The sequence below is a fragment of the Pleurodeles waltl genome, chromosome 4_1, assembly GCF_031143425.1.
Source record: "Pleurodeles waltl isolate 20211129_DDA chromosome 4_1, aPleWal1.hap1.20221129, whole genome shotgun sequence".
Classification (NCBI taxonomy): Eukaryota; Metazoa; Chordata; class Amphibia; order Caudata; family Salamandridae; genus Pleurodeles; species Pleurodeles waltl.
In genome coordinates this window covers 180,187,859-180,211,502 of record NC_090442.1, presented here as the reverse complement: position 1 = coordinate 180,211,502, position 23,644 = coordinate 180,187,859, and the positions used below count along the sequence as shown (strand labels likewise).

The following is a 23,644-nucleotide window of genomic DNA, read 5'->3' as shown; positions in this document are numbered from 1 at the left end:
CGTGCTATCCGCACAACAAGCCACAGTAGGTCAAGCCGTGTTAAGAACCTTATTTCAAACTACTTCCACTCCTACAGTCTGAGCCACCGCTTTTGGGGAGATAACTGCTTACTAGTCTATGCAGAACATGTGTATCTACAGCGACAGATGCCATCGAACTGAAAATGTCACTTACCCAGTGTACATCTGTTCGTGGCATCAGTCGCTGAAGATTCACATGTGCCCACCCGCCTCCCCGGGAGCCTGTAGCAGTTCGGAAGTTAGCTTAAGCTTTGTACATTTGTAAATATATTATCTAAACCTTAAATAGGTACATACCTAGTCACTCCATTGCATGGGCACTATTGCTACAACACAACTCCTACCTCACCCTCTGCGGGGAAAACAATCGAAGATGGAGTCCACGCCCATGCGCAATGGAGACAAAGAGGAGGAGTCACTCGGTCCCGTGACTCGAAAGACTTATTTGAAGAAAAACAACTTGTAACACTCCGACCCAACACCAGATGGCGGACTATGCAGAACATGTGAATCTTCAGCGACTGATGCCACGAACAGATGTACACTGGGTAAGTGACATTTTCATTCTATTATGCTTCCATGTGAATATGTAAGGTGTATGTATGTATTTATGGATGTGTATACATATACGTATATATATATATATATATATATTTATATCGGTATTTACAGCATGAATTTTACTTAAAGTATCTGTATTCCTTCGTAACTCACGGTCAGAAATGTATGAGTTTACTATGATTATTAGTATTATTATTATTACTATTTATATTTGAGATAGAGGGTCTTCCTGCTCGCACCCTCCACCCACGCTGGATACAATGTTTATCAACCATACTGCTGTCTATTCAGATTCAAGCATGTGAATTTATGAAAGATCCAATACCGGATAAGAAAACAAGTTACTTACCTGTAACTACAGTTATCTAGTATTGGTATCTTTCATAAATTCACATGCGACCCACCCTCCTCCCCTTTGATGCTCGCATTTCCTCTCAGGTTTTAATTTTTCACTCTCGTGCTGGAAAATCTGAGGAAGGGAGCTTCTCTGGAGAAGGTTCTAGAGGGTGCTGGTGCCTGATTGGACAGCAGGCAGGTTTGGGTCCTTTCACAAAAGGACATGGATAGGCTATGTGAGCAAGTGCTGGCTCCATTATAGCCTATGGCAAAAATTTTTTTTTATTATTTATTGCTATTTTATGTACCGTGGGACTCCCACTTGGACGAAGGGGATGATTCAAGCATGTGAATTTATGAAAGATACCAATACTGGATAACTGTAGTTACAGGTAAGTAACTTGTTTTCTTTCGAAGATGGCAGAGGTCTAGGGCACACTGGAGGAGCTCTGGGCACCTACCCTGGGAGGTACAGGTCAGGGGAGTGGTCACTCCCCTTTCCTTTGTCCAGTTTTGCGCCAGAGCAGGGCTGGGGGATCCCTAAACCGGTGTAGACTGGCTTATGCAGAGATGGGCAGCATCTGTGCCCATCAAAGCATTTCCAGAGGCTGGGGGAGGCTACTCCTCCCCAGCCTTCACACCTATTTCCAAAGGGAGAGGGTGTTACACCCTCTCTCAGAGGAAATCCTTTGTTCTGCCTTCCTGGGCCAGGGCTGCCTGGACCCCAGGGGGGCAGAAACCTTCTCTGAGGGGTTGGCAGCAGCAGCTGCAGTGGAGACCCCGGAAAGGCAGTTTGGCAGTACCCGGGTTCTGTGCTAGAGACCCGGGGGATCATGGAATTGTCTCCCCAATGCCAGAATGGCATTGGGGTGACAATTCCATGATCTTAGACATGTTACATAGCCATGTTCGGAGTTACCATTGTGACGCTACACATAGGTACTGACCTATGTATAGTGCACGCGTGAAATGGTGTCCCCGCACTCTCAAAGTCCGGGGAATTTGCCCTGAACAATGTGGGGGCACCTTGGCTAGTGCCAGGGTGCCCACACACTAAGTAACTTTGCACCCAACCTTCACCAGGTGAAGGTTAGACATATAGGTGACTTATAAGTTACTTAAGTGCAGTGGTAAATGGCTGTGAAATAACGTGGACGTTATTTCACTCAGGCTGCACTGGCAGGCCTGTGTAAGAATAGTCAGATCTCCCTATGGGTGGCAAAAGAAATGCTGCAGCCCATAGGGATCTCCTGGAACCCCAATACCCTGGGTACCTCAGTACCATATACTAGGGAATTATAAGGGTGTTCCAGTAAGCCAATGCGAATTGGTGGAATTGTTCACTATCCTGTTAGTGACAATTGGGAAAGCAGAGAGAGCATAACCACTGAGGTTCTGGTTAGCAGAGCCTCAGTGAGACAGTTAGGCATCACACAGGGAACACATACATATAGGTCACAAACTTAGGAGCACTGGGGTCCTGGCTAGCAGGGTCCCAGTGACACATAACAAACATACTGACAACATAGGGTTTTCACTATGAGCACTGGGCCCTGGCTAGCAGGATCCCAGTGAGACAGTGAAAACACCCTGATATATACTCACAAACAGGTCAAAAGTGGGGGTAACAAGGCTAGAAAGAGGCTACTTTCTCACCCCCCCCAAACAAAGGACAATAAGGCTAACCTTGGCCAGTTGAGACTTTATGGTCTAAGTGGTGATAAGTGGAGAGTAGCTCTGCAATAGACTGGTTACTCCCTTTATCATCCACTATATGGTTACTTCCCTGTGGGGATGTAAACCACCCTGTTTGGAGTTTGTTAGCTAACCAACAATGTGAAGATATATTTTCAGAGTTTCTATCAGTAAGTTTTAGTTTAGAACAGTGGGAATTGTCCACTGGACCTATTTCTAGTGATGAGAATGCCAGACAGGGATGCTGTCTCAGTAAAGCCATAGCTGTGCAAAAACTTTGTCCATATGGCTGTAAGAGAGAACAGGGATGCTGTTTCTCTTGAGTTGGAGCAGGGCAGGGATGCTGTCCTATGAGCTCCACACTAGGGCAGGGCTGCTGTCCTAAGTGTTGTGAGGCAGTGCAGGGTTTCTGTACTAAAGTTTCTCTGGGAGGGTTGGAGGGATGCTCCATGTTAATTAGAATGGTGCTCTTTTTCTCACCAATATTAGTTATCCCACAGAGAGGTACTTCCACCTCAGGGAGTACAGCTATGCCAGCTGATGATTTCCTTGGTACAGGTGCCACCCCAGGAGAGGTTTCTTCTGCCACAGGAATGGTATCCTGAGTGGCAGGGTGGGTAGGGGATACTGTGATACCCTTTTTACCTGTTGTTGGAGAGGGATCCTAAGTTTTCAGGCCTTTTTTTCTCCTTTGCTTTTTCATTTCAGTAGAAATGAGAGGGAACAATTCCTCAGGGATACCCAGCATGGCTGCATGGGTATAAAACTCTACCTCAGCCCAACCTGAGGTCTCTAGGTCATTACCTCACAGACAGTCTACAGGTAAGGTAGGTGACACTACCACCAGCTTAGGGCCAGTAACTCCACCCCAACTAAGCTGAACTATAGCTAAGGGAAGAAACTTAGTGGAGTTATGGACATCAATAATCTTGTACTGTTGTCCAATGATGTGTTGTTCAGGAGCCACTAGGTTTTCAGTCACCAAAGTGATACTGGCACCTGTGTCCCTGTAGGCCAGGGCCTCAACACCATTTATTGAAACTGTCTGCCTGTACTTATCCATTGTAAGGGGATAAGCAGCCAGTGTGGCAAGGCCAATGCCACTAGGTGTGACAGAAACTGTCTTGGGACTGACTACCCCAGTTTCTATGATGAACCCATAAGTGAACCCAACTACACCCTTAGTTTGACTGTTGCCAGCAGTCCCACCACTAGTACCACTACTGCTAGGGGCACTAGAGTTTGATGTATTAGGGGTGGTAGGCTCAGTGGGTTTACCTGGACAGGACTTATCCCCTGGCCTATGGCCTTTATTTTTACACACAAAGCACCAAGGCTTTTTAATGTGTGTATGTTGTGAAGAAGAGGAAGAATTTGATTTATCCCCACCCCCTGAAGAGTGTTTAGGATTTGAAGAAGGATCTTTGGTTTTACCTTTATCCCCATGCTTATCCTGAGATTTCTCACCATCTTTCTTCTTGCCATGCATGTCACCCCCTGTATGAACTTTTCTGTTCACTCTTGTTCTGACCCATTTGTCTGCCTTCTTTCCCAATTCTGGGGGAGAGGTCAGATCTGAGTCCACTAGATATTGGTGTAACAAGTCAGACACACAGTTATTCAGAATATGCTCTCTCAGAATAAGATTATATAGGCTTTCATAGTCAGAAACTTTACTGCCATGTAACCACCCCTCCAAGGCCTTCACTGAATAGTCAACAAAGTCTACCCAGTCTTGTGAGGACTCTTTTCTGGTTTCGCTGAACTTAATCCTGTATTGTTCAGTGGTTAAGCCAAATCCATCCAAGAGTGCATCCTTCAAAACTGCAAAATTATTGGCATCACTTTCTCTAACAGTAAGGAGCCTATCCCTACCCTTTCCATTGAAAGATAGCCATAGGATAGCAGCCCACTGCCTTTGAGGGACCCCCTGTACCATACAGGCCCTCTCAAGTGCAGCAAACCACTTGTTAATGTCATCCCCTTCCTTGTAAGGGGGAACTATCTTGTGCAGATTCCTGGAATCATGCTCTCTCACAGGATTGCTATCAGGAATACTGCTGCTGCCACCATGGGGTCCAAACCCCAACCTCTGTCTCTCCTTCTCCAGATCTAGGGATTCCCTGTCTAAAGCCAGCTGTTGCTGTTTAAGCTTCAGCCTGGTCTCTTCCACTCTCAACTTATTGAGTTCCCTTTCTAGCAATTTGTCTTGAAGGTCTGTGGGTTGGGAATGCTTGGATACAGAATAAATATTGGATTCAACAGAGGGAGACCTGCCTCTAACAGATTGCACTCTTACAACCTGGCCTTCAGGAACAAAACCATCCCTTCTATTACTACCAGTATTGCTAGGTGGTCTGCTAAGGGGCAGATTAGGATGAGAACCCTGTATCACTCCCACAAGGGGCTCCCCTGAGTCTGAGTGTGAGCTATCTACTAACTTTTCTGATGAAGTGCCACCCTGGGCCTTATCATTCTCAATGAGCATGTTAGACAGAAATTCTCTAGAAGGGTTCTTTCCTACCACTAAACCTCTATCAATGCAGAGACTCCTTAGGCACACCAATACAGTCAAGTGTGTAACAGATATTTAAATGAGAGAACGAGAGAGAGCTTGGAGAGCAAAGATTAAAGAGAGGGAAACAGACAAGAGAACAAGGGAGGTTATAAAGAGACAGGTGCAAAAAAGACTGAGCCAAAGCAGAAAAGTGAGTGACTAGAAGTGAAAAATGGTACAGAAGACCAGTGAAAGTTAAAAGGAAGTGAATAAGTGGACACCACCGACAGACCAGTGTTTGAAAAGAAGGAAAGTTAAAAAGAGACACGTGTATGTGTGTGAGATAGTGATATATAGAGGATCAGATTTACAAGGCCCGAACGCCACTGGAGCGTCACTTTATGTGACGCTCTGGTGGCGCTGTGCAGTGCCCCATATTTGCAAGGCAGCGCTAAGCCACTTTTTGTCGTTTAACATCGCCTTATAAATATGGGCCCCTCCGATGCAGTTTTCTGTGTCAGAGGGGTGTGCAATGGGTGTTGCTGTGGGCGTTCCACCGCAACACTCATTGCTTTTGATGCTGCCCCAATTTACAAGAAGGTGTAAATCGGTGGCAGTGCCAAAAACTAACGCCACCCCAGGGGCTGCGTTAGCATGGCACAACAAGGGGGGGATACTTTTATTTCTTGTTTTCGCTTTTTCCATGTGTGCTACATTCTGCAGCACACATAGAAAGGACAAAAGGCCATGAATGAATGCTTATGTGCAGGAAGGTGTGAATGCTTATGTGCAGGAAGGTGTCCCTTCCTGCACATAAACAATAATTCAAAAATTATTTGCTACTTCTATGTGTGCTGCAATGTGCAGCACACATAGAAGTGCCAAATCACCATTCTAGATTGCTTATGTGCAGGAAAGAACACATTCCTGCACATAAACAATCGATCCCCTCAACGCAGACACCCTTGCACTATGGTTAAAAGGTGCCTGCGTTGGCACTGGCAGCTAAATTTAGCTCTGGTGCATGGGAAAACACAGGGGTGCACCTCATTTTAGTGAATAAGGCGTATCCATGTGTTTCTAAAGTGACTTAGCACAGCGCTGCAAATTTTGGCGCTGCACTACTTTTTAGTAAGTCTGGCTCGGAGATAGCAATACAGCAGAGGTGACAGTGTGATAGACAAGCAAGAGGGGAAAGGCAACCAGTTAAAAAAATACAGAGACAGGTGAGTAAGGGAGCTCGGGAGACAAGTGAAATAAAAAAGGGAGAGAAAAAACAAAGACAGGAGACAAATGGGAGAGAAAAGAATATTATGTTTGGGTGAAATTTCCATTAAGTAGCATGTTCTCATGTAGTTTTGGTAATTTTGCATTACTCTTTTTATGCAAATTATGCAATTACACCCTGTTGCGAATTTACACCCTGGTTATGAAATTTAGCATGAGCACACAGGAACTAAGTGAATGATCAGAACGTAAATGGTTGCTGTTTGTGGCCCTTCTGCATTTTTAGTACTAAATGCATGCTCACGTCCCAAATTAACACTAAAAGCAGTTCACACAAAAATATAGCACCAAATGCAGCTTTTCATTTTGAATTATTATGTGTATTTTATGTAATTTTCCTGAAAATTCATGTAATTAAACAAAATATAATTAGGAAACTTTTACACACACCTAGAGAAAATGTTAGGTGAGAGGAAGAGAGAACTGGGAGGCATGGACTAGAAGACAGAATAAGAATGAAAGGCAAGGCTGGGGAGATTTAGGCTGTGAAGCATGAGAGACACAAGCCCAGGAAGTTGATCAGGGTGAACAGATATAGGGAGGGGGAGAAATACAAATGAAAGGAAGATAGTGAGCAGGGCAGCTGGGCACTACCCCAAATCTTTTCACCCTAACACTCTGGTGGTCTGAACTTCTAGCTTCAGCACTGCTATAGACCCTTGGCGCTGAAGTAGAAACAAACCACAGGCACCATGTCTGATGGACTGTTGGTCCATGCCAGTGCTTAATTTGAGCCAGTGATTTCCTGTGCTCAGCACCAGCACTTAGTTGTTAACACCGGGACTTGTGACATTCTGCCACAAGGTGGAGCAGTCTGGCTAATTTAGATATGACCACGCAACTGTTAATTATTAATTCAATATACATTAAAATGACTACTACATGCCACCCAAGCCATTCTTATAGCTTTGGGGGCCTGGAATAGTCTGAATTGTCACACTTTTAGCAGTGTGATGGTTAGTAGCTCTGTTTTACTATTATTGGAGCATGGCAGTGGCAATGTGTAGTGCAAGCCTCATGACCAGAGCCTTGGCAGTTAATGTTTTTGGAAGTTAATCACTGGTCCATGCTCAACCCTTCATGCACGCACAGATTGTTGTGCAGAACTCCGATGCACAGTATTTTGTTACAGAGATAAACCATGAAATCATCTCTCACAGGTTTTCAACAAATGCTAAAAAGTAAGTGTTCAAAAAACAGCAAACTATACATTTAATTAAAAATTCAGTTAATAGTCGAAGTATTTTTATTTAGTTCTATATTTAAAATAAATATATAAAAGTAATTTAAATTGAGCGCAGTGTCTGAGATGTGGAAGGGAGAGGGCACTTTCTTAGATACTCTATGAGAAAGCCTCAAGGTCACCGCGTACTGGGCTGACATCTTCAAGGAGCTTGAAATTGTTCTGGTGGTTGACATCCCAGCAACGCCTCAATTTAATTTGCTGGGAATCTCATGCAATGAAGGGCTTTCATAGGCTCAACTTCTGTTCTGCCATCTGGGCTTCATGTTGGGAAAGAGAGACGTTGCCATGTATTGGGGTAGAGATCAACTGCCAACCAAGCGTCAATGACTCTTGGGCATTGGTACATATGTGGCGGCAGAGAGAGTGGTTTGTATAAGTAGAGGATGCCCAAAGGAATTTTATAAAGTGGGTGGCAAGTGGATTAAAAGGACAGGGAGCTTCCCCTTCGAGCCTTCACGAGGGTGCTGTTAGAGGAGGCCTGAGTGCAGCATACAAGGGTGGTTTGGAAACTGGGATGGTGAGGTTGACCAGGTGTATTAGTCCAGGTGGTTAATACCCTGGTGATTGGAACATAGCAACCGGCCTATGTACTCTGTTAACTGAGACAACACTGTGCTGTACATTGTCTGAATGTAGAAATTGTTTGCTTTGTCAAAACTAAAATAAAAACAATAAACATTTGTTTTACATTAATATGTATCATAAAACAAATTTTACTATTTTGCAGAGTTTAATAAACTTTTAAAATGTTGCCTAAACTTTACCATGTGGAGATCTCCATGCCCACTGCGGAGCCTCCCTGTGGTAAAGTATAGGGAAAATATAAAAAGCTTGTTAAACTCGAAAAAACATTATTACAAATATTTTTATGATAAATATTACTGAAAATTAACAAGTATTAAAAGTGATGTATTAAATTATTAAAAGTAATGTAATTTAATCATAATAACATTTACTGTTATATTAACTTTTACATGCACAAAAAGGTTAACAAACTATTTTGTAATTAATTTAAAATGTGTATTATGTGTACTCCGCAGTCAGGGTGAGGTGGAGGTGTAAACTGCACACCTAGGTCTGTGAATAACATTATGTCGTATATTGTAGTACTACAACCTGTACTACAAAATGCAGTTTGTTAATAGGCCTCATTTAGTGTTGATTCTTGTTATAAGGCGTTTGAAACTTAATAACACACAAGTAATCCTGTAAGTCTCTCTGGACTGATCGTTGCCCAGAAAGCACCATACTTACGTAATGTGCAGGTTGTTTGTGGCTTACAGTACACTAGATTTTCTGGTTCCAGTTGTTAAATTGGCATTAGGCAGGAACTTTGGCAAGAGGGTTTAGGGGTTTAAAGTAGGGCCGAATTTTGCACAGAGTTGAAAACATACATCAACATGTCACATTAAAGAGAAATGTGTTGAATTATAAGTTGTTATATGTACATGTGTGTGTGTGTGTGTGTGTGTATAAATATACATATCTAGATCTATCTACCTATCTAGATCTATCTATCTATCTATCTATCTATCTATCTATTTACACAGATAGAGCTATCTATCTATTTACATAGATAGATAGATAGATAGATAGATAGATAGATAGATAGATAGATAGATAGATAGATAGATAGATAGATAGATGTAAACCTCCCAGGATTGTTTTTGTGCAGTAAGGTGCCCCTTCATGCACAAACAAACAATCCTGAATACAAAGCAGGCACTCTTGCAAAATGCCTGCATTGGCGCTAGATAGCCAGTTGTGCGCCAGCACAGGAGGGAAGAACAGGAATGCACTGTATAGGTCATTTGTGCCCTTTCACATTTGCAGAGGGCAGCGCAGCAAGAAGACTTGTGCGCTGCCCTACGCCAGTTTTCCATAAATAAGCCTCTCAGTCTACAAGCAAAAATATACAGAGCATTGGGTCTCAAGAGAGGGAAGGAGATGTTGGTGTGCAAAGGTGGATATGGGCAAGTATTCTAACCAAATAAAAAGCTTCACACATTTCAAATATGAAAATTCATCCACGTGATACGTTCTACAGGTTCCCAATGAGTAAGAACCAATAACAAATTTGTTTCCATCATACTTGGTGTTGGCCTCCTTCTCACAAAGAATACTGTGGCAGCTTCTTCCATCATCGTGGCCTTCACAATATCTCCCAAAGGAGAATTCACCTTCTCTGCCTCCCGTCCCGTGCTGGTGCCTGGAAACATTGTCAAACCAATTACTTGCAATAAACATGACCTTCTCACAGTAAGCTAACTGAAACCATTTTTAGAACATGGTGACTCGGATGCCTGAAATGAAAAGTGAGAGTTATGCACAGCAAGCTGAAATACAATGTTTACCTTTGAAGATGGAGTCAGGCACCTAGACCCACTCATGTCAATGCTAAGATGTAAATATTCTAACTATAGTTAAACTAAAACATATAAATCACACATTTCACCAGATCATATAGACAGACCACAGTTACTCTTGCAAATGCTTTTATCTTTTATCATATATTTTACCACCACATCTACCCTTGTTCACAGACTGCAGTGCTCCAGTCCTCCCTAACACACCTCATTCCACACCACTGTCACCACACACTCAGATTCTGCCTCCTGTATCCCATTCATAGCTGATCATCATAGAACACACCCCACCAGACCCCATCTTTTCATACTGTACAACTTATCTTATCAGCCAATAACAATTTTACCTACAAAATATGATGCTCTCCAATACATTTTCTCCCATCCTATCACTCTTGTTTCTCATGCCATACCTCTATACAATCTGTGCCTTTATTTTGAACAACTTTACTATCATTTTAGCAAGCTCTTACAGGTAGGTGCCTACTTACATTTTGTTCCGAAGTATACAGCAACAGGTGTGTCAGCTCAATATAATAATCCTCATCCGTGAACATGAGCAAAGGATGAGTGTCATCCCTGTATAAGGGAGCAATAGAAAACAGTGCCAAACTCAGCTCACCTGCGTCTCTTTCAATGGGACCTGGAGCCAGCACCCCTCACAGCTAGTCTGTTGTATTCATAGAATTGTCGGCCCACTCCTCATGCCAACAATTCCATGTTAAGAACGTCTAGTCGACGGTTCCATGGCGACAGTTATTTGACAGCTGACAGGGAGCCGGACGCTGGCGAGGGAGCTCTGTGTTTTCTGTGTTTGCGTGAACTGCAAATAAACGCTATTCCAAAAATGCACCAGATCTGACCCCTCATTAACTACAACAATTTTGGCGACGATTGCCAGCTGATGGAGGTGGCGTGGACACAGATGTAAAGAGTGACAAACCCACAAGAGGAAAGAATTCCTTAAGGAGACCGATCCTAACTGTCAACAAAGTTAAAACAAGGTACTGTGTTTCTTGAGCACTATTTTTGTAATCCAGAGCGGTCAGAGTGGTGACTTACTCGTTACTTTGAGGAGCGCCAACTGAAGAGCATGACCTGAGAAGCACGAGTTGCTGTTCATGTGCGTGTGCTTGAGCGCATTCAATAGTCAGCCAGAGCACTGTTTCCGGCGAAGCGCACACAAAGTTCAAAGGACGCCTCAACGCGTGTGTTGATACTGCTGTTTCCATATTCCATAATATATATATTGAACTGCATCAATGGCTATCAACAACCAAGGCATAATACCACCTCCCCCATTTTTTAATCAACCTGGTAATCCAACCATTCCATGGGAAGAGTGGGTGGACATTTTTGAAAATTATTTGGTGGCATTGGATGGACAAGATTTGAGACCTGCAAGAAAAAAAAGCAATTCTTCTTAGCACGTTGTGTTCAGAAGGTCAGCGTACATTTAAATACCTACCCCAAATATTACAACAAGATGGTCAACAAACAATGGAGCTTTAAAGAGATTGGAAAAATGGTTTGCAAAGGAAACTAATATAGTTATAACAAGGCACACATTTTATACACAACCACCGAGAACAGGGGAGAGTATTGATGAATTTGTTTAAAGATTGAGAGAATTGTCTACCAGATGCTAATTTGGAACGATGATGGATGAGTTAATCTGGGACCAATTAATTGTGCAGTGCTGAAGCAAAAAAAAATGCAGGAAAGATTGTGGGCAGCTTAAAATCCTACGTTGAAGGGTGCTATTGAAATAGCGTAGATTGTTGAACAGTCAGAATACTGCTTGAAAGAAATGGAGAAAAAGGACTAAGGCCCATATTTATACTTTTTTAGCGCAGCATTTGCGCCACTTTTTGACGCAAAAGCGGTGCAAACTTACAAAATACAATTGTATTTTGTACGTTTGCACTGCTTTAGCGTAAAAAAATTACGCAAATGCAGCGTTAAAAAAGGATTAATATGGGCCTAAGTGTGTACGTAAAAATAGTAACAAAGTAACATATAATAATGTGGGTAAATATATTAGTTGGCCGTGTACAAGATGTGGAGACAAGTTTCACAATTGAGAGTCCAAAACATGTTTTGCAGTAGGTAAAGAGTGCACGAAGTTTGGGAAAAAGGGGCATTTTGCACGTGTATGTAAAACAGGGTTCAAGTACAGCGTAGGAGTGGTTCATGATGATCACCCAACACTTGAGGAAGGATTAGATAGAGTTTTGCAGTAGAGAGCAAGGGAGAGGTAAGGGATATCAAGCCACCTAGACCAACGGCGAACTTTACAGTAAGAGAAAGAAATATACAACTAATGATTGATTCAGGATCATTTTATACCATTATACCCAAAGAGTTATTTACACAAGAATGGCCGGGAATACGTCTCTTACCTAAAGACATAAATCCAAGGGATTACCAGGGTGAGAAGATAGACATATTGGGTTATATGTTGGCAAAGATTGAGTTTGGGAAAAGACATGTTAATGGGAAGGAATATGTGGCCAGCAGTGGACCACCAATTCTGGGATGGCATCATCAATATGATCTTCATATTAAGATAGACCCACGAGCACAGGATAGTGTCATGTTAATAGATGAAGCTAACATTGATGTGATTCTGGATGAATATAAGGAAGTTTTCAATGACACACTAGGGGAACTTAAAGGTTATGTGTATACAATTGTAGTAAAAAAAGATGCAATTCCAGTTCATAAGTTGAAAAAGGTACCAATTTCGGCTTGTGAGGAAGTGAAAAAGATGATCTCGAAAATGGTACAGGAGGGTATTATTGAGCAGATTGAAACTTCTAGTTGGATTTCTCCGGTTGTCATAATTGGAAAATCAGATGGTAGTGAGGTTTTGTGTTGACCTCCGTATGCTCAACCAAAATATTGTGGTAGATAACTATCCATTACCTAATATCAATGAGTTGATTTTATTGTTACACGGGGGAAATATTTTTCTAAGCTTGACCTTAGGAGTGCATATCACCAAGTCAAAATACATAATGATTCTAAAGGACTTACGGCTTTTATTACAATGGAGGGGATCTTCCAATTCACGAGGATGCCTTTCGGTCTTGCCTCTGCTGCAGGGGTATTTCAAAGAATGAGGGGTATAAAAAATGTCATGTATTTTCAAGATGACATTTTAGTGTTTGGTGACACTGTAGAAAAACATAACAGCACATTAGGATGTGTATTGGACAGGATTAAGAGAGCAGGATTAACGTTAAAGAGAGAAAAGTGCAAATTTTTAGTGAGTGAGATTGAATACTTGGGATACACTTTGTTGGAGCAAGGGGTAAAGCCAAAAAAGTGTTTGTTGGATGCAATCAAAAACGCTCCCTCTCCCCAGGACAAGGATCAACTTAGATTGTTTCTAGGTTTGATCGAATATTATTCAAAGTTCATACACAATTTTGCAGACAAAACAGAAAAAATGAGGAAACTTTTTCTCAAAGGACAGAAATTTCAGTGGGGGGAGGAATGGAAGGGCGTGTTTCAAGTCCTAAAAAATAAGATGTGTGGAGCAAAGTTTTGGCACCATTTGATGTGAATGCAAAAACTATTATTACGGTTGATGCAAGTACCATTGACTTGGGGACTATGTTGTCACAAATGCATGGTATAAAAGAAAAAACAGTGGTATTTGCTTCTACATCCTTGACTATAATGGAACAGAACTACTCAGTGATCGAAAGAGAGACCCTGGCTGCTACAAGGGCGATTGGGTATTTTAGGACCTGGGTGTGGGGAAGCAAAATAATTCTTCGCACAGACCACAAACCACTAATAAGAGTATTATTGCCGGCCATGTTAGGAACATTCCTTCAGGCCGGGGGCGCAAACATTGTTTCCACCCACTGGCCCAGAGGAATGCCTGGCCGGGACATTGACGGCGGCTCCACATGGAGCCGCCGCTAATGCCTCTGTGCGGCTGTGGCAGCTGCACCCGTTGCGCAAATCGACCTGCGCAATGGGGCACTGCACAGGGGCTCCTACACTGCCCATGCGAAGTGCAGGAGCAGTGCAGGGGCCCCTAGGGGTGCCCCAGTGCACCCCTTCCGCCAGCCATTCCCTGGCGGGGCAACCCGCCAGGGAAAGGCTGGAGGCTTAGGAATCATTATCCGAGGGGCAGCACTGCTGCCCAGTCGGATAATGATTCCGACCACCGCCAGGCTGCCTAACGGAGGCAGCCTGGCGGTGAGTGAGAGCTGCTGATGGCGGCCCTCAAGGTGTTCTTTATGTGGCACACCGCTAACATCATAATGACCACCTTTGTGACAATAAGATCTGGACGAGTTAGTGGAGGTCTTACAAAATTTTGTGGACCATACAAGGTGAGGGAAGTTCATGATCTTCATGTCATCTTGGAGAATGGTCAATGATGGAACAAAAGGAGAGTTGCCTTTTACAGTAGAGGGGATAAGGAGAGAGATGTTGACATAGATGGTGAGAGTGGTGGAGGTTGCAACAGTTTTTTACTCATGTCAGATGAGGAGTTGCTAAAAAATAATCAAGTTTTAAGGGAGAGTAATTATCAGGCACTGAATACCAGTTGTGATACCCAAATGCATGGTGTGGGTTCAAGATGTCGGAAAATTCCAAGCTATTTGCAAGATTCTATTATGTAATCCTTTGGTATACATTATTTGTGTTGATGTTCTTATTTTATATTGTCATTAGTAATTTTAGTTTTATTGTTATATAGTGTGTTTTAGTTATATAAAGGGAGTGGATATGTTGTATTCATAGAATAGTCGGCATGCTCATCATGCAGACAATTCCATGCTGAGAACGTCTAGTCCACGGTTCAGTGGCGGCAGGTATTTGACAGCTGACAGGGTTCCAGACGCTGGCAAGGGAGCTCTGTGTTTGCGTGAACTCCAAATAAACACCATGCCAAAAATGCACCGGATCTGACACCTCAATCAATCAATCAATCAATCCATTTGTAAAGCGCACCACATACCCATGAGGGTCTCAAGGTGCTGGTGAAAGAAAGGGGGGGTGCTGCTACTGCTTGAAGAGCCAGGTCTTGAGGTGTCTTTTGAAGGTGAGCAGGTCCTGGATCTGTCTTAGGTCGGACTGGAGGGTATTCCAGGTCTTGGCGTCGAGGTAGGAAAAAGATCTGCTGCCGGAGGATTTGCGTCTGATGCGGGGGATGGAGGCGAGGGCGAGGTTGGAAGAGCGGAGTTGTCGGGTGGGGGTGTAGAAGCTGAGTCTGTTGTTAAGGTAGGCTGGTCCGGTGTTGTGGAGTGCTTTGTGTGCATGGGTGAGGAGCATGAAGGTGATCCTCTTGTCGACGGGCAGCCAGTGCAGGTCTTTCAGGTGGGGGGTGATGTGGCTGCGCCGGGGAATGTTGAGGATGAGCCGGGCGGAGGCGTTTTGGATGTGTTGGAGGCGTTGCAGGTGTTTGGACGGGATGCCTGCGTAGATTACATTGCTGTAGTCGAGCCTGCTGCTGACGAGGGCCTGTGTTACTGTTTTTCATGTTTGGGTTGGGATCCATTTTTAGATCCTGCGAAGCATGCGGAGGGTGTTGTAGCAGGAGGAGGAGATGGCGTTGACCTGCTTTGACATGGAGAGGGATGAGTCAAGGATGAAGTCAAGGTTGCATGCGTGGTCAGTTGGTGTTGGTGGGGTTCCCAGCGAGGCTGGCCACCTCCTTAACTACAACATAGTCCACGTGAAATCAGTGCTTGCTGGAGGTCACTCCTTTTCAGCCATGAGATGCATCAACTCTAGGGGTTAAGATACACTTGTATCCCTCTTAACATACGTGTGAAACGGGGTCCATACCCTGTCAAAGAAATGGAGTGTATCTCTAATTGTGGCAGTAAATCTCTCCATTGACTGAACTGTCCATACTTTGGGCAGCCACATCTCTACTGTTGGCAAGGTTGGGCACCTCCATCTATGGGCCACCATTGGTTGGGCTCCCAGAAGTAAGTTAGTGGACAGTTTGTGGCAGAGGATAGGAGGCACCATCCATCAAGATCCATCAGGCCTAGTAGGACCACCTAAGGTGGCATCTGTATTGTACTTACTGATCTCTAATACCTGCGACAAGAAGGGTAGTCCAACCACATGTGCTTGTAAATATCTTTCAACCCACACCCCCATCAACAATGATCAGAGCTAGAATTGATTGCCATGAGTTGAACTGGGGTCATATACCACCTTAACGCATTGGCCCTGTGTTGCAGACAAAGAGAAGATTTTGTAGCCGAACTCCAGATCAGGATACAATCTGCCTCTGTCAGTTCGAGGCCGAGGTCTTCCGACCATATTTTGATATGAGGTCTGATAATTGAATGGGTTTGTACAGTGCTCTATAGAGTCTAGATAGCATCTTAGCTGTGTCTCCTTCAGAGAACATATCCTCAATCTTTGTGGACTCTCTCACCCCAAGTGCCTGGACAGCTGGCTGTCAAGCCCAGTCTAAGAGCTGTGTCACCCTGCATAGATCCTTTAGTCGGACCAAAAAATTGAATCTGTGCCTTTTTAATTCAGATCTCAACTCCTTTCAAAAGAGCACACATAATCGAAATTCCCACTGCTAAATGCCCCCTGCCAGGAAATCACCAGTATTTCATTCATAATCCTCCACTCCAAATATAGTAGTTCACTAGCAGGTAACACATCCTTCCTTCTTTCAGTACCATTCTCCTCTGAGCAGACAGCCTGCACAGCGCATGCCTGCTTTGAACAAATCATATCTTTTCCCTCCAGACCACATGTACTGTATCTTGTAAGATGCTTACAAAAGATTGCATTCATTGCACTCAAAACTTGGACTCCTGTTTATGCTTACCAAATCGTACATCTTAATACTAGATCACTCTTTAGTTCATATATTCCACACCATCATCAATTATTTACCAGTAATTGTATCCTCTCAGTAAAGCAATGCAACACTCCTAAAACCCAACTTGCTTCATGCCTTCGGTTACTTTAAAACATATTCACATTGTCACAACCCAGGGGTTACTGGTCCCAACTGTAGCGGTTGAGGCCTTTTACTCCAGATCTCTTTGGGCCCTGCTTACTATGGATTCTGAGCAACTGGGCCTAGTACCCTTTCTGCACTTGACTCTGGGGAGTAACGAGGTTGAGCAATCCAAGGCTCCCTCATGGGGAGCTGTGGATACACGGGAGTGAACAGAGGTTCACAATTCAAAATGTGAATAGCAGCAACAATAAATCATTGTCCAGCCAAATACTCCCTTTTATGAAATAAAGAGAAGCCTTTTATTTCTACTGGTACCAACAAAAAGGAAAAATACAACATTCACAAACAACTACACAGTCCCCCTGAGGTTAGGGATCAAGTGTTTTGTTCAGTAGTCCCCAAGGCCCCATTTTCTCCTTTCTTCTAGCGGTAGTGGTTATTCCTCATTCACTATAGGCAACATCCAGGATAAGCCCCATTTGTAGTCCAATTCTAAAGAGTCCACTATGACTCTACTTTTGAAGTCAATAGTGTTTCAGTGCCACAGCACTAGTTAGCAACAAGCTCCCCTGGAGCCGAATGGCCTGAAATCAGTCTTACCCGCTCCTCGCAGGATCAGAACAACCAGAGTTTCAAAGTGTGCTCCTTCCACAGGCACTGGATTGGCAGCAGCTGGTTCAGGTGAGTTCGGTGCACGCAGCCCAAGGGGTGCACTCAGCGGTCAGGGAATCCTCACACACAGTGATACTCTGCAGCGACCAGTGATCCCACAGTGGCCTTACTCCTCTTGGTGACGACTCTGACCACGTCACACAACTTGCTGGTCTCAGTGCCCCCCTTCAGGCATACGTGGTCACCATATCCTTCACAGAACATGGGCTCCAGCCCAAATGGCACAGTTTAGTTCTTGGCAGCAGCCCCACCTGGTACACCGAGCTACGAGGTTCGCCTGCTTCTTTCTGCACATGGGCAATGACCCAATCGATGCAGCAGCTGTCTCCTCACACCTTGAAAGGGAGTCCACTCAACAGGGCTTCCCACTAGACTCCGCACCCTCAAATGCTCTCCTCTTCCTCACAAGGCACACTGGTCTTGGCAAGCAAGCAGACTTTGGTGCTCCATGCTCCAGGGCATGTGGTCTTGGGTACCTTGGTTGATGTCCCCTCACCTGCAGGGAGACTAGCAGGCCGTGGCACTCAGTCCTGTCCACAGGCAAATGTCTTGCAGAGCTGCCCCTCCTCATATAGACCATCTGGCTGCTTGGCAGATCACATGTTTTGGGGTCTCAAGCTCCCCTTCTTATGGTCCATTTGCAGACACCAAATGTGGTTTATAGTGTGGGTCTTTGAAGCTTGTGTTGCAGTGGGCGGTCTGCTTTGTTTGAAGTACCCACTCCTCTGCTCTCTTCTTCCTCTTAAGGCAGTCTGTCAAAGCAGGAACGACTCCAAAGCTGATGGCCCCACAACACAGGCCAGGGAGTGACTAGAGTTAACACTTGGATGTCAGCCACAGTAATTTATATATTAAAAAGGTAACCTGGGACCCCAGCCCTACTCTTTATGAGCCCCATCTCCTTCCTAAGATGTCTGAGGCCATTCTTAAATCACTTAATTAAAGAACACCCTTTGAAGTGCAAAGGGGAAGCATGGCTCAGCCCTTTCCAGTGTGTGTCCCACCCAGCTTACAGGAATGCAGCAGTACACAAATCTGTCTGAGGGGATCTCTGTATCTCCTCATGTTTCACTATGAGGTTCTGGGTCTCCCAAAGTGGGTCTCACAGTCTGCCAGGTATTGCACAATCCACAGGCGCACATTGCCCAGTGCATGTAAACAACCTACAAATACTGGACAGCATTAAATCCTTCATGTACTGTACCACTCATAGGCACGCATAAATCCAGCACATATATTTAACATGCATGCACTGCGCAGCCCCGTATCCTTCATGTACTGTACCACTCATAAGCACACATACATCCAGCACATGTATTTACCACGCAAGCAATGCACAACGCTACATCCTCCATATACTGTACCACTCACAGGCACACATTCACCATGCATGCACTGTTGAGCACTTCATTATCCTGATATTGTATCCTTCCCAGGCAGATGTACACCCAGCACAGATTCACCACAGATGGGCTGTGTAGCACTACACACTGTACCAATGTAGGCCAAGGGTGAGTTAAGCACACAGCAGCAGCAATTTTAAAATGAGTGAGCATTCCTGTGACACAAGTTAAAAAGGACCTGTTCACTCCTACTGATCACCACACGGTATGCTGCTACCACCTTGCTTGTCCTGCTTACCTCCTGGTTCAGGCAGTAGTGTAGAAGGCTGGCTCGGTATATGGTGTACAGCTAGAAGTGAGGCACAATGTACTGAGTCCAAGCAACCCTTAGTGACAGTGTAGGTGGCTCTAGATAATCAGACCTCTCATAGGAGTAGCTGTGGAGAGCAGCTAAGGCTTATCAAGGAGGGTGTAAAGCAGTTGCAAATACCACACAGGTCAGTCAGTGAAGTACACATAAGAAAGAACCACACCAGTGTTAGAAATATATATATTATTTATTATAACACACACTCTAGAAGTAACTATTACACACACTCTAGAATTAACTTGGGTATATCTCCTATCCGGAGACATGGTCATTCAAAAATATACTTGGCAACAGGTAAGTAAAGGCATAAAATAACATGGGCCCCTGTGGGTGAGGGGGGCAAACCGTATACTAAAAAAATGGAATGTGAAAAACACTTCCAACCCACTCTACCACCCAAGGATCCTCAGGACTGCTGAAGTACTAAAACCCCAAAGATAAGTAGGTAGGATTTCCCAGGTATCTGTGTGCAGAGTAGTAATCTCGGGTCAGTGTCCATAGGCTAACATGGGAAGTTGCAGTTGGAGTTTTCATGTTTTAGGACCCTTCCCAGAAGACCCTGAGGAAACTCGTTGGGACAAGGGAGGTTGTATAGTGCCCCCGCCTGTGGATACCCAGAACAGTGGGGTCCCTACACCAGGGAGCCCAGGTGCATAAGGGTAAAGTTGTGTCAGAACCTCCCATTGTCCAGCTGCTGTTGTGACCCGTGGACCAGGTCGGGGGAACCCAGGAGTGGATTACGGAAGAAGAGGATCTAAGGAGAGAGGGGGCGGAGTCCAGATCACCCAGAGGTGCCCAGGCAGTGCAGGAGGGCAATGTCCACCCTGCTCAGTGATGCTTCCTGAAGGAAAGTGGACGGAGTGCAGCTGCGGAGTTGAGAAGATGCAGGAAGATCCCAGGAGTCATCCACAAGCTGTCCCCCACCAGTCGTTGAGTTGCAGAGGGGTCAGTGGGACCACCAACAAGCCTTGGCAAATGCAGGGAGCATTGCACAGAATTTGCAGGCGTTGTGGGGACCAGCAAGATCCAGATGACTCGATCTTGGCAGGTAGATCAGGGCCAGCCCTCAGCACGCAGGAGAACCAGCAGGAATTGGTGGAGCCCCCAGCTGGACCCTCTGGCAGCAGGCACAGGGAGTTACAGGGAGGTCTCAACAGCACAGCAAAGAGGGATGCCACGTTGCAGAGAACATCGTTCTTGGAGCTGGAGAGTGCTGGAGGCCGGTGCTTCATGGAGGTAGGTGGTCTTCAGATTGAAGAGTCAACAAGGCTTGGCAACGGCAAGCAGCTGCGGTGCTCAGGGGTTCTAGCCTTGCAGCTACAGCAAGGGACCAAAAACTTCCCAGTTACAAAGAAGATAGATCAGACCTCTGGAGAGCCACAGAACCACACCTGTGTTGCAGAGCCTTGGAGAGTCCGTGGGACAGCAGGATCCACAAGCTAGTCGTCGACATTGAGGTGACTGCAGGTGTAGGGAAGTGACTCCTTCACTCCAAGGGAGATTCCTTCTTGCTCTTCGATGTGGAGGTGAAGTCCCAGTGACTCTGCAGGATGCACAGCCACAGGGTTGCAGAAGTCTTTGCAGAACTTGGAAACAAAGTTGCAACAGGAACCCTCCTACTGGATACAGTCTTGCTCCTGGTTCCAGCGGTTCCGGTGTTCAGGTTGCAGAAGTCTCTTGCAGAGGAGACTTGCAGATGGTTTCTGAAGTCCTGCAGAAGAATCTGGGGTCCCACTCTTGGGGGAACCCTTAAGTAATCCATGCAGTGTTACACTGGTTTATGCAAGGAGGGCAACAAATGTGCCCTTCAAAGCAGTCTGGTGGTGCTCAGAGGCACCCCCCCACCCCAGCCCAGAGACACACATTTCTAAAGTAGAGTTGGTCACACCTCTATCTTAGAGGAAATCATTTGTTCTGCCCGAGTTAAGTTCAGCAGAAGGAGGGCAGAACAGTATCTAGGGTTGGCAGCAGCACGGACTGGCATGCAGACCCTGCAAGACTGTACAGGCAGACTTTGGGGAACCCCTAGGGAACCGCAAGAGTACATGGTATTATACAACTAGCACTAGAATCGATATAGTTGCATGATTCCAAAATGTTTGATACCAAACATGCCTAGGTTTGGTGAAACCATTATGTAGTTGGACAACTTGTGTTGACTAGTGTCCACTACATGCCTTAAGATGGCTTCCTCGCAGTTACAAACACGGGAAATGAAGTCTGGGTTTTGCAGGGGCACCTCTGCTCATGCAGGGGTGCCCTCACATTTAGAACCATGCACCCTGCCCTTGGGCTGAAAAGCTACCCTATTGGTGACTTACAGGGTCAGAATGCAGTGACCATGATATAAGGCACACCTTATATCTGGAGTAAAAGGTGTATACACCAATTCACACAGGCTGCAATGGCAGACCTGCGGTCATAGTTTGTATGGCCCCCCATGGTTGGCACAATCAATGCTGCAGCCCCTGGGGGACCCCTGGTGTACCAATGCCCTGGGTACCTAGGTACTGTATACTAGGGACTTACATGGGTGCACCAGTATGCCAATTGTGGGGTGTAAAAGTTACCGTACAACTAAATGTAGTGGAGAGAGCATGGATACTGGGGTCCTGGGTAGCAGGATCCCAGTGTACTACAGTCTAAACACACTGACACCTGCATAAAGTGGGGGCAACTATGCCAGAAAGATGCTACTTTCCTACAAGTAGCCTCCTCCTACTATAAGGTTAGCACTTTGGATGCCCCTCTGGGCCCAACAACACCGCTTTTCATTACAAAGGTCTATGTCATGGCGCACACACATTATTTGTGTTTGACTATGACAATAAAAATCAGCATTTGGGATCCAGACATCTGTACAGTTTGGCACTCAGGCATAGGGTACACTCTATTACCATGCAGAGGACTTTTCCATCCCAACACATATATGTTGTGAAAGTAAAAACAAATCTCCATCAGACCTCCATAAAGGTGTAGCCTATTAGTTGGCCACATTCCTAATCTTTGTTCTCTGCTTTTCCTCAACAGGGTGGAGTTCCAGAACAAGTTCTATGCAGGGGCCGGTTACAAGTTTGCTCCATTTTCATTCCAAGCAATCCTGGAAGGGCAAGATGAATAATCATAAAGTATCTTCAAACAGTATCCTCTCCTTAAGCCATCTACTTGATCCAGTGGATTTGCAGAATGTATCTCCTGATGAGATGTGTTTGGGGCTTATGCTGGTGTGTCATGTGGGGTTTACGGGAGGAGAGAGATCATAAGTATACACGGCACAGAAGAACCAAAGGATCAAATTAATGAAGTGATAGTTTTTAACTGTAATCAGTTGATCATTTTTGGAGATTCGTCTGTCCTTTTGATTGCCACCTAATGATAATATGCCATCTGGGATGCCAATTATGTCTGTATTTCAATTCAGATCCTCCCACTTCTACAAATCATTCGACCCCTAAGCTTTTGAGTGGAATTTGTCGATGCTTGACATGGCTCTGGCTACGCATTTCTGTATTTGTTTAACTTGAACCAACATCAATAAAGCAATTTGCAAGTACAGCTATGAGTTAAGTTTGTTTTGTTAGAGGCAGATTTTAAAAACCTTTATTTGCTATTCTGCTCATGTACATATGCTCCCTTTATAGCATTGTCTCATCACATCTTTTCAATAATGGGGAATACTGTTAGAAATGGGGTCTGTACTTGGCAGTAGTTTGTACCCTGTCCAAGTAGGGACCCTCACTTTAGTCAGGGTAAAGGAGTCATGCAGCTAAGATAACCCCTGCTCACCCCTTTGGTAGCTTGGCTCAAGCAGTTAGGGTTATCTCAGAGGCAATGTGTAAAGTATTTGTACACACATACACAGTAACCCAGTGAAAAAAACAGAAAAGCACTCCACACCAGTTTAGAAAACTAGCCAATATTTATCTAATTAAAACAAGACCAAAACTACAAACATCCAAAATACACAAGCCAAGATATTATTTTTTAAAGGTTTAAATGACTATTAATCCATAGAATCAATGGTTGTATCTTTTTAGCACAAAGTACCTGGGATTTGTCAAAAACAAAGATAAAGCGAGCCACAGGGGAGGTGATGCGGCGAAAAAGCAAAGCTATACGTCGGTTCCTCACTGTGCAGGGAAGGTGATGCATCAATTCTTTCCTCACAGGGGAGGTGATGCGTTGGTTCCTTACTGGCAGGGAAGGTGATGCATCGATTCTTTCCTTGCAGTAAAGATGATGGGTTGATTTCTGAACTCCTAGCCTCGGTTCCTTACTCC

The 23,644-nt window shown here is 44.6% G+C and overlaps 1 protein-coding gene across 1 annotated transcript in view; it reads left to right on the top strand.

Annotated features, from left to right (window-relative positions):
• The window catches only part of LOC138287520 (V-type proton ATPase 116 kDa subunit a 4-like), a 237,330-nt gene extending 214,417 nt beyond the window's left edge, over nucleotides 1-22,913 (top strand). The window contains exon 21 of the mRNA XM_069227986.1: nucleotides 22,395-22,913. Coding sequence (XP_069084087.1) covers nucleotides 22,395-22,485 — 91 coding nt within the window. The 3' untranslated portion in view covers nucleotides 22,486-22,913. The remainder of the gene's footprint in view (nucleotides 1-22,394) is intronic.
• Nucleotides 22,914-23,644: the final 731 nt, after the last annotated feature.